The sequence below is a fragment of the Benincasa hispida genome, chromosome 1 (genome assembly GCF_027475165.1).
Source record: "Benincasa hispida cultivar pf3 chromosome 1, pf3_genome.v1.1, whole genome shotgun sequence".
In the NCBI taxonomy this organism is placed as follows: Eukaryota; Viridiplantae; Streptophyta; class Magnoliopsida; order Cucurbitales; family Cucurbitaceae; genus Benincasa; species Benincasa hispida.
Window position 1 is genome coordinate 72333471 of NC_143478.1, and position 13446 is coordinate 72346916.

At 34.0% G+C, this 13446-nt stretch overlaps 2 protein-coding genes across 2 annotated transcripts; one reads left to right on the forward strand and one right to left on the reverse strand.

Moving 5' to 3' along the window:
• Nucleotides 1–6905: 6905 nt before the first annotated feature.
• On the forward strand, nucleotides 6906–9320 carry LOC120089803 (Pentatricopeptide repeat (PPR-like) superfamily protein). Its single transcript, XM_039047207.2, has one exon. The coding sequence runs from the start codon at nucleotides 7036–7038 to the stop codon at nucleotides 9142–9144; it is 2109 nt and encodes a 702-aa protein (XP_038903135.1). The 5' UTR covers nucleotides 6906–7035; the 3' UTR covers nucleotides 9145–9320.
• A 154-nt stretch (nucleotides 9321–9474) lies between these two features.
• On the reverse strand, nucleotides 9475–12760 carry MED9 (mediator of RNA polymerase II transcription subunit-like protein). The gene is made up of 6 exons (XM_039047217.2): nucleotides 11881–12760; nucleotides 11724–11786; nucleotides 11554–11634; nucleotides 11061–11119; nucleotides 10673–10755; nucleotides 9475–9860 (listed from the first exon to the last, which is right to left on the reverse strand). The coding sequence occupies exons 1-5, from the start codon at nucleotides 12421–12423 to the stop codon at nucleotides 10698–10700; spliced, it is 804 nt and encodes a 267-aa protein (XP_038903145.1). The 5' UTR covers nucleotides 12424–12760; the 3' UTR covers nucleotides 9475–9860; nucleotides 10673–10697.
• Between the last annotated feature and the right edge of the window lie 686 nt (nucleotides 12761–13446).

Here is a 13446-nt window from a genome sequence, read left to right on the forward strand (position 1 = left end):
TACTTACGAGCATCTGTGAAGGATCATCGTACTCATAGGATAAAAATTTAATATGATTATATTTATTATTAATTAATTGGTTAATTATATGATAATCAATCCAAAAATTCACGTTCGGGCGTGGGTTAGTGGGACAGCGTCGGTTATTGTAACCGATGAATTAAAATGAAAATAGTTTTCATTTTGATCGATCGCCCAAGAGAATTCGTAAGCGTGCACCGATGAAAAAATAAAACGATCGTTTAAGATTTTCGAGAGCCTATACGCTAGTTTCCTTGCGCCTAAACGATCGTCCACCTCGCGCCTACACGATCGCACGCTATTTCTTATACGATTGGTTAGCTTCTCTAAATGATCGTATAGTGTGTCGATTTTTCTAAACGATCGTATACCTTTTCCTAAATGATCGTTCAATAAAACCTACACGATCGTGTGGCTTCTCCTAAACAATAAACAATCTGCTATGCGATAGCGTCTTCTTCCCTCCCACTTGCTTATCGCCTACACGATCTGGTTTTCTTCCTTCCTCTACCAAATTCACCAAAGACCACGCTTTGGGTTCTCACTCCGAGAATACCCGGGGCTCTTTATTAGTGGTGTTGTCCCCATGGTGTTTGTGTTCGCGGTTGTTTGTGTTGCTGCAGTCGATGCTTCCGCTGGGCGTTGGTAGATCGCGTGGAAGTTTTCCGCTACTTTGAATGCTAAAGTCTGAAGAACGTCTTCAACTAGTATGACACTCTTTCCCTTGTTATTTTGTTGTTCATAGCATGCCGATAATTAGTGTTTTGTGTGGATAGCTGTATGTTTTGAATGTATAATGTGTATTTCGGTCACGGTGAGATCAGAGCGATCCGAACGCGCTCATAGAACTCTTCGGTAAGAAATCCTTCAAATGGCGAAATCCTTCAAATGGCACTATTGATAAGTACAAAGTCCGGTTGGTAGCTAAAAGCTTTCCCAAAAAGAAAGGCTATATTTCTTCGATACCTATTCTTCAATGATGAGGATTACATTTATAAGGATGTTAATTGCAATAGCAGCTTTACAAAATTTAGAAATACACCAAATGGATGTAAAAACTGCATTTTTAATTAGAGATTTAGATGAAGAAATTTATATGGAACAACCTGAAGGGTTTATTGTTAAAGGACTTGAAGACAAAATTTGTAAATTTGTTAAGTCTCTCTATGGGTTGAAACAAGCATCTAAACAATGACATGAAAAGTTTGATCACACTATGTTATCAAATAGATTTAAGTTAAATGAGTGTGATAAATGTGTCTATGTTAAAACCATAGATCAAGAGTTTTATTTGTATGTGGATGATATGTTAATAATGGACACAGATAAAAATGTTATTGATTCCACTAAAAGGATGTTAAAATCAAATTTTGATATGAAATACCTTAGCCTTTCTGATGTTTCCCTGGAATTTAAATAACAAGAAATCAAAGTGGATACATACTTTCTCATCTTGTAATATAGAGAAAGTACTGAGAAAGTTTGATCATTTTGAGAGTAAGCACTGTTACTCCATTTGATCCAAATTGTAATTTGAAAGAAAAATAATGATGAAGGTGTGTCTTCTCTAGAATATTTTAGAGTTATTGGTAGCTTAATGTACATAATGAATTGTACAAGACCTGATATTACTTATTCAATAGAAAGGTTAGCAAGATACTCCAGCAATCTTAGGCATGAACATTGGAATGCGTTAGTCAAAGTTCTAAGGTGCTTGAAGTACACTCTAGATTATGGATTTCATTATACAAGGTATCCACATGTACTGGAAGGATTTAGTGATGCTAATTGGATTTCTGATAGCATAGAGATTAAATCAACCAATGGGTATATTTTTATCTTAGGTGGAGCAGTTGTATCATAGAAATTTTTAAAACAGACATGTATAGCATATTCTACTATGGAATCAAAGTTTATAGCTCTTGATAAAGCACGAGAAGAGGCTGAATGGTTTCAAAATTTTCTTGAAGATGTTCCATTGTGGCCAAAGTTTGTAAGTGCAACATGTATTTATTGTGGCAATTTAGTGGCTTCAATGAGAGCCAAGAATAATGTCTATAAGGCAATTACTCTCTAATGGAATAATTTTCATTGATTATGTGTCGAAAGAGAATATTGCAAATCCTTTGACGAAAGGATTGTTAAGAAAGCAAGTCATACATACATCGAGGGAAATAGGGCTAAAGCCTATGAAATGAGTTATCTGGTGGTAATCTAACCTAGTTGACTGAAGATCCCAAGATCTAGGTTCAATAGACAAATTAATTGGATAATGTTGGGGTCGATGCCCTAAATCTCGTGGGTCCTGTAGTTTGTAATTGTAATGTACAAATTATTTATTTATTTAATAAAATATGAGATATTTTATTCGGCATTTAGTAGCATTAACCACAAAACCAATAAACTAACATCCAAAGTTATCTTCTATAGCTTAAACATGTATGTAGAAACATACAGGTAGATCATGTTTAAGCGATAACCTAAATGGTTTGTAGTAGATGGATAAGGATAGATACCTTATCCCGGTGACACTATGAATACGACCTGCTTTCTAGATGTTACAATTGTTATAAAGTGCTACAAATAATCTGATCTCGATCATTCATGTAGAGACATGTGAGTGGGGGTGTTCTATACAAAAGAGTTTGTATAAGATCGAACCACGAAATGAATAGTCTCTTTACATAACGCCATTAATAGTAGAGACTTACATTTCACCAGGATGACCATAGGTGATATGACCTGAATTCTGAGTGAGTTGTGAACTTTTTCCTATGAAGGCGGCCCTTTGATTTATATGGGTGAGAGTGGTCAGATCGCCAACTCAATAAGCCTGCCATTTTAGGGATTCGTCTGATTAGGGAGCTGGGAACACAGCTATACAAGACGGAATTCACTCATTCCCTAATGTCGAGGTAAGTAGATAGATTGCTCCCTTAAGGGCTAATTTCGGGGCTAGAACAATATGGTGTCACACCCTCTTTTGGCCAGAGAGGGGTTTGGTCATAGTTGGACTATAACTTATTGTTCATTAGAGGGATCGGTGGTACTTAGGGAGTTAGATGTAACAACAAGGGAAAAAAGATAATTTTGGTCCAATTGTACTTACGAGCGACTTGTGAAGGGTCCTCGCACTGTTGACTGGTTATATCTAATGGACACATAACTATATCTATAATGAGAAGAGTGCAGTTGTCGGTCTTTAGTGAAGTGACCGACATTTAATAGATGTTGGATACTTTAATTAAAGAAGTTTAATTAATTATCTGAGTACCATTTAAGCTTCAATCTACAGGTCCATAAGGTCCTCTCCATAGCTCAATAGGGATTATTGAGAATTAATTTGAATTGTTCAAATTAATTGAGGGAATTAATTATATGTGATATAATTGAATTAAAATTGATTATATGTGTGATAAAATTAATATAATGTATTTGATATATTATAATATAAAGTTTAATTGAGATGAATTAAATATTTGAATATGATTCAAATATTAATTATATGAATGAAATTCACATAACTAAATTTAGTATAAATGTGATTTATATTAAATACCAGAGAAATAAAACTATAGGTTATATTGTATTTGATACAATATAAAAACTATGGGTTATGTGTTATATTTAATATAACATATAGTTATATATATGTAATAAATTAGTTATTATATATATATATATTTATTAATTGAATTGAATTGATTTTAATTTAAATTTAATTTTAAAATTAAGCCTTAAAGTTAAGGGCGAGGTTCAAAGTGGTTTTTCGTTTTTATCTTCTTCATAAAAGAGTACATAGAGGGTCTATGTGAGTTTTTTTTTTTTTTTTTCTTGGAAATACACTCTCTCTACAAGAAATTCCTTCCACTAAAAAACCTCTTTTCCTCTTCCCAAAAGATAGCAGAGCCCATACTTCCTGCTAATTCTCAACCCCTAAGAAAAATATAGGAGTTCACTTGTGGTGGTGGCCACTTGGTTTTCTTGGAATTTTTGGAAGATCGAATTTCAAGGAGAGTTCGTGACTAGTTCAAGAGATTACGTGAAGAAGTGGTTCTTCAAGAGTAAGTCAATTTTTAACCCTAATTCCTCTTTATTTTAAGAGCATGCTGTAAATTATGTATTTATGCATAACTAATGTTCTGTAAATTTGCAATTCTGTGAAATAATTAAAATTGGGATTGATCCCGCTTTCGTTGCGGAATTCACAGTTCCTTCAGATAATTCATAGTTGACATACTAAGAAACTTATAATTTCTTACAATTTCTATGATGTTCTAGAGTGTGTGATATGTTGATGTTTAGGTTATATTGATATCTTGTTTTACAAGAGGAGTAGGGATAGGATGCTCTTAATCAATATTACCTATATAAAAGTAGAAGTGGGCTTGCTTCTATGAGAACTTTTCAAATAGCTTATGTTCTCTAAAGCTCTCATGAATTCAGGAGTTTGTCCAGGACCAAAATGGACACAAACGTATAGAACTCAAAGATACAAGATGAGTTGTGTGTGATATTTGTTGTCTCAATTCACCAATGAGAGTGATAGTTCCAGAGCTTAGTCTCACTATTTCTTGGTAAATTCGATAGATATTCACTAAAGAAGGTTCAAGTCTAGAAGACACTTCTCCTGATTCATAGTTTGTCCATTTGCTCTCAACGGTTTTGTTTCATTTTTCTCACTTTCTTTCATGTAGGGGATTGTTGGATATATATTTAGTGAAAGAAAGTGAAAGTTTGGTGAGGATTTGAAACATAAAATGAATTTAATTGATTAAATTCATTGTTTAGAAACTTTCAAATTGAATTGAAACTTCAAATTAAAATGATGTTTCATGTACAAATTTAATATCTATAAAAGTTAAATTTGTAGTTCTTTTCAATTTCAATGAGTTATGTTTGATTTTTGTCAAGTAATAACTCGATTGAGTTAAATTTGACAAATGTTTCAATTTTTGTATTTATTTGATTTTATTTTGGAGAATTACCAAGTTGCTAGTATAAATAGCAACTTGGTTCTTCATTGTAGCATCCTATTCCAAATTGAAAAGTTATCTCATATCTTTCTTTCTTTCTTTCTTTTGTTCTAAAGTTGAGTTGAAAGTATCCAAGAGTTCTGCCAGATCCAAGTAGTTTCAAGTTGTAGTTATATCGGAGTTAGTTGTCATATCCTGCTGAGACGATTGTTGTAGTCTACTTGCAGCCCATGTAGAGTGAATAATTGTCTTCAGGACAACGCTTACGAAAAGCATGTCTCGACTATGTTTTCAGTCTCCAAAAGTTTTGAAGTTCTTTCAAGATTTTGGTTATTTTCATATCTAAACTTTGTTACACTATCTGGCTTTCGCTTGAGCTGAATATTTTATATTTGGTGTATTATTTCTAGTAATTGAGGTGTAATCAGTTTGGCAATGTATTGAGTTCTATATATACAATTTTCCCCCAACAAATTCAAATAAGATTCAATGACAAGTTTAACTCTTTAAATTATAGATTTGTGTCTAATATGATCCATAAACTTGTGTAATAAGTCTATGAAATTTCAAATTGATATGTAGTAGAGATACATAAAAAAAAAAATTAAAAATTACGACCCTATTTGATAATAATTTTATTTTTTGTTTTTATTTTTTTAAAATTAAGTCTATAAACACTACTTTCACCTCCAATTTTCTTTCTTTGTAATCTACTTTTTACCAATAGTTTATAAAATAAGCCAAAATTTGAAAACTAAAAGAAGTAACTTTTAAAAAGTTATTTTTGTAATTTGAAAACTAAATGAGATTCACGTATTTATTAGATACAATCTTAAACTTCCGTGTTCAATTAGAGGTAGAATTAAATATTACAAATAATTTTTTAAGAAGTACATATGCCTAACATATTGAATACGAAATTGAAAACTCATGAACTTATTAGGCATTGTTAAAGTTCAAGGTTTTACTCGATATAAAATTGAAAGTTTAAAGACGTATAAGACATTGTTTATTTAAACTAGAGTTAACTAAGGAGATTTCAACCAATTTTAAAACTCGGGCATGTGCTTGTTTGAAAAGAAAGAGCTTGAACCAAAAACGACTTAAAGTAACCTTGAAATTTGTAAGTACTTTAAAACAAAGAGTAATTTTATTTATACCATACGCAATCTCAATCAACTCTTTATTTGCGATCCTCATCAAATTACCACACCTACATACCATGAGGCTCCATGGAATGGAATATTCATGCGGTCTCAAGTAGTCAAAACCTTATACTATATTATATTTTTAAAATCTTGGTCAAACATCCCTTTCGAATCAATTCAAAAACTCGGATTAATTGGATTAGCAACCTAAAAGATCCAAATAAAATCTTCAATCCTTATAATTCGGATTGGATTGGGTTAGGTCGTCACGATATGACTTACTTTTCTTCCTTATTAATTTAAAATATGTAAATTTATTTACAACACATGATTAATAATTAAAATCTCATAAAATTCAAATGTTAAAACCTAAATATCTATGATATTTATTACAAACTTTAAACAAAGAGAATATATATATATATATATATATATATATATATATATATTATTAATATATATGTAATTTGGGTTGGATTGGGTCAACTCGAATTTTTATTTAGCCAACTCGAAACTAAACTCAACCTAACAAAAATCGAAAAAGTTCAACTTAACCCAATCCAAGAACAAAACTAATCCAACCCAACTCGATCCTTATAGTTTGAGTTGGATAGTCCAAGTTTTTTGGGTTATCCGGTTCATCCCTAGTCACCCATATAAGAAAATATTTTTTTATTTATAAAAAAAAAAAAATTAAAAAAAAACACCAAAAAATTGTGCGTTCATCCGACTTGTCGTTTCGTCTTTTCTCTGTACAAAATTTTACGAATGCGGACAGGTCTAATGTCGTCTCAAGTTCCCCATTGCGAACTGAGGGTGTATCATAAATTCGCGCCAATGTGTAAAATTTGTTTAAAACCCTAAACCCTCGAAATCTGCATCTTCGATTCATGCTCTATACTTGTTCTTCTCAGCGATTCAAATCAGTTTCGTTTTGTTTTCCCCGATTATCAATCAATTTCCACTCCCAATCTTCCGCAATCACGTATGACGACGACCTTCTCGATTTCTTCGATCATCTTCTTCGGCAATGCAATGGGATTCAACATAGCAAACAAGTTCATTCCGCCACCGTTGTCACCGGCGTCTATTCTTCAGCGTTCGTCGTCGCTCGGCTTGTGTCCATCTATGGCCGTTATGGGCTTGTTTCTGATGCCCGTAAAGTGTTTGATTCTGCGCCATTTGAACGTTTGTCGAACATGCTGTTATGGAATTCGATTATAAGAGCAAATGTAAATCATGGGTATTGTAGAGAAGCGCTTCAACTTTATGCGAAAATGAGAAATTATGGGGTTCGGGGGGATGCGTTTACTTTTCCTCTGGTTTTGAGGGCTTCTTCCAATTTGGGTAGTTTCAACTTGTGCAAGAATCTACATTGTCATGTTGTGCAATTTGGGTTACAAAATCATTTGCATGTTGTGAATGAATTGTTAGGGATGTATGCGAAGCTTGAACGAATGGATGATGCCCGCAAAGTGTTTGATAAAATGCGCATCAAAAGTGTAGTTTCTTGGAACACTATGGTTTCTGGTTATGCCTATAATTATGATGTTAATGGTACTTCTAGGATGTTCCATCAAATGGAGTTGGAAGGGGTTGAGCCGAACCATGTAACTTGGACTTCGTTACTGTCGAGCCATGCCCGGTGCGGTCTTCTTGAAGAAACTATGGTGTTGTTTAGCAAGTTAAGGATGAAAGGTGTTGGTGCCACTGCTGAAATGCTTGCTGTGGTGTTATCTGTTTGTGCTGATTTAGCTACATTGAACAAGGGTCAGATGATTCATGGATATATGGTGAAGGGAGGTTTCTATGATTACTTGTTTGCTAAGAATGCGCTTATAACTCTATATGGAAAAGGAGGAGACTTGGTAGATGCAGAAAAGCTATTTCATGAGATGAAAGTGAAAAATCTTGTGAGTTGGAATGCTCTTATATCCTCCTATGCTGAATCTGGATTATATGACAAAGCTTTTGAATTGTTTTCTCGGCTGGAGGAAATGGAAGTCTATCCAGAGATGAAACCAAATGTTATAACTTGGAGTGCAGTCATTTGTGGATTTGCTTCCAAGGGACTAGGAGAAGAATCTTTGGAAGTTTTTCGTAAAATGCAGCTTGCAAATGTAAAGGCAAACTCAGTGACGATAGCTAGTGTTTTATCGATTTGTGCTACGCTAGCTGCTCTAAATCTTGGTAGGGAAATGCATGGTCATGTCATTAGAGCTCGGATGGATGATAACATATTGGTAGGAAATGGATTGATTAACATGTATACAAAATGTGGAAGTTTCAAGCCAGGCTGTATGGTGTTTGAAAAACTTGAAAATCGAGATTCAATATCATGGAATTCAATGATTGCAGGATATGGAATGCATGGACTTGGTAACAATGCTCTTGCAACTTTCAATCAGATGATCAAATCTGGGTTTAGACCAAATGATGTTACCTTTATTTCTGCTCTGACTGCTTGTAGTCACGCCGGTCTTGTTGCCGAAGGTCGTTGGCTTTTTTATCAGATGCTACAGAACTTCAAGATCGAACCTCAGATGGAGCACTATGCATGCATGGTCGATCTTCTCGGTCGTGCTGGGCTTGTGGAAGAAGCAAGTAATATCGTCAAGGGCATGCCAATTGAACCCAATGCTTATATCTGGAGTGCTCTTCTCAACTCTTGCAGAATGCACAAAGATACAGATGTTGCAGAAGAAACTGCATCTCAAATTTTCATTCTGAACTCCGAGATAACTGGAAGTCATATGTTGCTCTCGAATATTTTTGCTGCAAGCTGTAGATGGGAGGATTCTGCAAGGGTGAGGATCTCAGCAAGAATGAAGGGCTTAAAGAAAGTTCCTGGATGCAGTTGGATAGAGGTGAAGAAGAGGGTTTATACGTTCAAAGCAGGACACTCGATACCAGAAGGTTTAGAGAAAGTTGATGAAATTCTTCAAGATTTGGCTCTTCAGATAGAAAATCATGATTTTGATGATAGTGTTATTGAATAATGTTCAAGAACAACATAAATGAAATTTTATACCAAAATACTCTCTCCATATGTGTGAAGCCCTTCATTTTGTGGTTTATCCCTGGCTTGATGTGAAGATCAGAGAAATAGTAGGGGGAAAGACATGGTGTTACTGATTGATACAGCAGAAAATGGTGAGATCATTTTTTTAATCTACTTGGAGCAATTACCAGTTTAGTTAATTAGGGCTGGGAAAATTATCTGAATTTTGGATTGATTCGTTCCTACACTCTAAAGCTCTATTTTCACTCTTGGGATTTTGGAAAATGTTTGAAATTATTCTATCGTTTCAAAATATAGACAAAAGATATCACCAAAATCCACATAATTAAATATATTAATAAAATTGGCACACTTCAGGCTGCATTTAGCTAATGAGACAACAATGGAGCACCAATCAGGTAATCACTCCCAATTTTACATTTTAAAGAATGGAAAACTGGAGAAAGCATCTACTGACCATTAATTTTAGCTGTTAAGTGTTAAACTGTGGGAATAACTGTACAAGATAAATTAGTGGTAACTGAATTTCCAGCCCCGTAGCATTGAAAAGAACAGAAAGGATTCATTCAACATCATCATGTTAGGATATGCAGGAGCCAGATTAGATATAAAAAGCCCCTCCATGGAATTGCAAGAATCAGTGAAAAGCTCTTTTGGCATCCCTTCAAAACGGGTAAATGATGCTAGCCAGGCCTGAAATGATGTATAGAATAGATAAGTCAATAGAACAAGTTCGTGGGAAGGCACCGAAAAAATACATGTGAATAGGCGAGTTTCAATTCAAATGATTAGAAGCACACGTGGTGTTTAATTGATTGGAGATTTTCAAAACCAGAGGTCAACTCCAACCATATACAAGCGTTTGATTTATCAGGGAAATCTCGCTCAAAAATGCATTTTTATTCCTTTTTCTCGCATCCCAAAATCTGTTGACGATGAGAGAACTATATGTAGCGGTTAAAAATAAAGCCAAAGAAATCTAAGGGCAATAGATAATCGATCAATACAGAGAATCTTGAATGATTAATAGTATTAGTAGGTAACTGTGAACTCTTTTAGAGAAGAAACACTTGCACTGAAAGGGAATAAGGGAGGAAAAGCGGCAGGCAACTCTAACCCTCAACTCAGTGCTAAGGTGATTCTAAAACAGAGGACCCCCATTTCCAACAGAACATAAGAATGTATAGGGCAGAATCAACATACTGTAAACCATATGCTCTTTCATGCAATCATGGGAAGATAACAAAACAACATATAATGTTGCGAATGCACAAAATCTGGTCTTTGTATTGCTCAACAGAAATTTCGGACAATCATCTAAGTTTTGGTGTATGGATTTCTTAGCTGAAAACCACTTTTCAAATCCAGCCCCAGAACTTAACCATTTAGCAAAATGATAACAATGAAAAAGAACAAAGAAAGCCAAGAAGAAGTTTTGACCTTTGAGACAAACACAAAAGAAATAGACAACATATTTTAAAGTAAATATAAGTTGAAAATATTACCTAATGCAGAATGGGAGAAAAGTGGCTAAGGATCACCCTTGACAAGCTCTTCAACAGAGTTCTTATATTTTCCAATTAGTTCCCTATTTGAATAGAGATTCATTAAGGGTAATTGTTTTAAATGGTAAAACTGCTAAAAATATTTTCAAGTATAGCAAAATGTCACTGTCTATCAGTGATAGACTGTAGTAGACATCTATCACTGACCCAAATAGATGTTTATTGCGGTCTATCGTGGTCTATCACTGATACATAGTGAAATTTTGCTATATTTGTAAATAAGTTGACTCATTTTCCTTTATTTGGAAACAACCCATTCATTAATTTGTATATTGATGAATGAGACAATTTAATGAAAACCAGAGGCAGAAAATGGTAATCACCATACCTTCGATGATTTAACAACTGCTCATGTTCTTCCAGCTTTTTCTTCTGTCCCTCTACTGTCTGCAACCCAAAAACATAATATCCTTATTTTTTTTTTTAACAAGAAAACATGTCGTTCACTACAAACCAACAGAACAAAAGTTGCAAGGAAATAGAACATTTCTTGGAGCCCTAGTGAGCCTCAGCCTACACAAAAGCAGTTCATAGGTTTAATGGTGTGCACTTGACACTGTAAAGAGTTAACGGGTTAGAAATTAGATCCGACTTCATCTCTTTCGGTGTAAGAATAGTACTACGTTCTACTAAAATCTTTTGTCTCAGAAACCATCATCACCAACATTTAGACGCTAATAAAGAAAAAGTTTAACAAATGAACATATAGTTCAATATATTTGGTACATCCCATTTGCAAGGATGGATTGGTTATGTCAAACATGTGAAGAACACAAAATAACCTGTGCATACAGGAAAAAGAAAACAGAGTTCCGATATACCATAGCCTTCGAGCTGAGTGATCCAGATATCGAGTTCAACAGTTGTTGGCACTTCTCAAAGTGGTTATTCAGATCATTGACCTTCCAAACGTTACAAGAACAAATCATTAGAGCAAACAAGAGTATAATTAATCTTAAGGAACAACTTGAAAAACAATAAAAATTGATACCAATGCATCAGATTGCTGATCTCTAGTTCCATTCTCGATAGCATCCGCTAATTTCTCCACAAGCTACAACACACAAAACATCGAAGAATGTCAACAAACAGAAAATACAGTACCACAGAAAAAAACTCAAAATGTTGAAGGGTTTTGAACGCATTACATGAAGTAGATGAAAATGGGAAGCCAGAGACTGGTGCTGATGATATTGCTGCTGTTGCTGTTGCTGTTGCTGCTGCTGCTGCTGCTGTTGCTGTTGCTGTTGCTGTTGCTGTTGCTGTTGCTGTTGCTGTTGCTGTTGCTGCTGTTGCTGCTGCTGCTGAAGAAGCCGCTGCTGCTGTTGTTGTTGAAAATGATATTGCTGTTGTTGTTGTTGTTGCTGCTGCTGCTGGGGGAAATGTTGGGGTTGCAATTGCTGTTGAAATTGGGGGGAGGGTTGTTGTTGGGGCTGGATTTGGGGGGAGGGTTGTTGCTGTTGAAATTGAGGGGAGGGCTGTTGCTGCTGGAATTGCTGTTGGGGTTGAATTTGGGGCTGAAATTGCTGTTGTTGGTGATGAAAGGATTGTTGCTGCTGCTGGGGCTGCTGTTGTTGTTGTTGAAGGGAAAATTGTTGGAAGAGGGATTCTTGATTGGAAAGGTTAGAGGAGTTAGTGAGATTAGGGATGTTGGGTATCATACTCCAGTTTCCTCCTCCAGAGAAATCCATATCGCTGCTTTGCTTTCTTCTTCGTATTTGGGAATTTTGGAAATTAGGGTTTGCGATTGTTTGGGATTTGGGAATTTTGTGAAGCTTCGGTGAGTTCTTGACGGACGAGGATCGCTCAATCGGAATTTACAAACAGACGAATGGTCGAGTTCTATTTGAAACCAAAATGTCCTCCACGCCCTCCTCCGAGTTTTTACCCTTAAACTGTAATTTCAAAGCTTTTTTTTTTTTTTCTTTATATATATAAAAAAGTGTTCGGTAATGTTGATAATTATTTTTATTTAACAAAATATTTTGGTCTGGAAACAACTTTCATAACAATAAAAATTTAGTTTATGAATCTAAGTTGGTAAAGAGTTAACTCTTATACCTTCGACTTAGTGAAAATTTTCATGAAAATCATACTATTAATTTTCCATCACATGTCCATTGCAGTCAATTCTATGATATTTTTACATTTTCATGAGTTAGACTGAATCAATATTTCTATTATATCGTAAAAAAATCTATCAAATACAAAAAGAATAAGTATCAAAATGTCACTTATATAAATATAATATAAATAATAGATATGTTAACTTGTTTAAAAATCATAAAATATTTATTTATTAGTTTAAATTTATTTTTATAATTTTTCAAAAATATCCATCAAAATTGACAATTTATCGATATTTCTATAAAAAAATTTTGTAAAATTAAGACCTTATTTCTATCGACATTGACATTTTAAACCTTGATTAAAATTGAGTTACAACTTTTAATACATAACAACTTTGGACTTGTTTAGATTTACTTGGAAAAAAATATTTTTATTTAAACATTTTTTATAAAATTGCTTCAAATAAAAATACTTCTCACTTATGTGTTTGGCAACTATTTCTCTGTTTTTATATACAAGTTGTTTGATTTGGTATATAATAAAAGTATTTTTATTAATGGCAAATCACTATAAAGGACGACTATAAAATACTACGAATTAGTAATTGAAAATAATGGTTACTGAAGTTGGTCATTGTCGGAGTT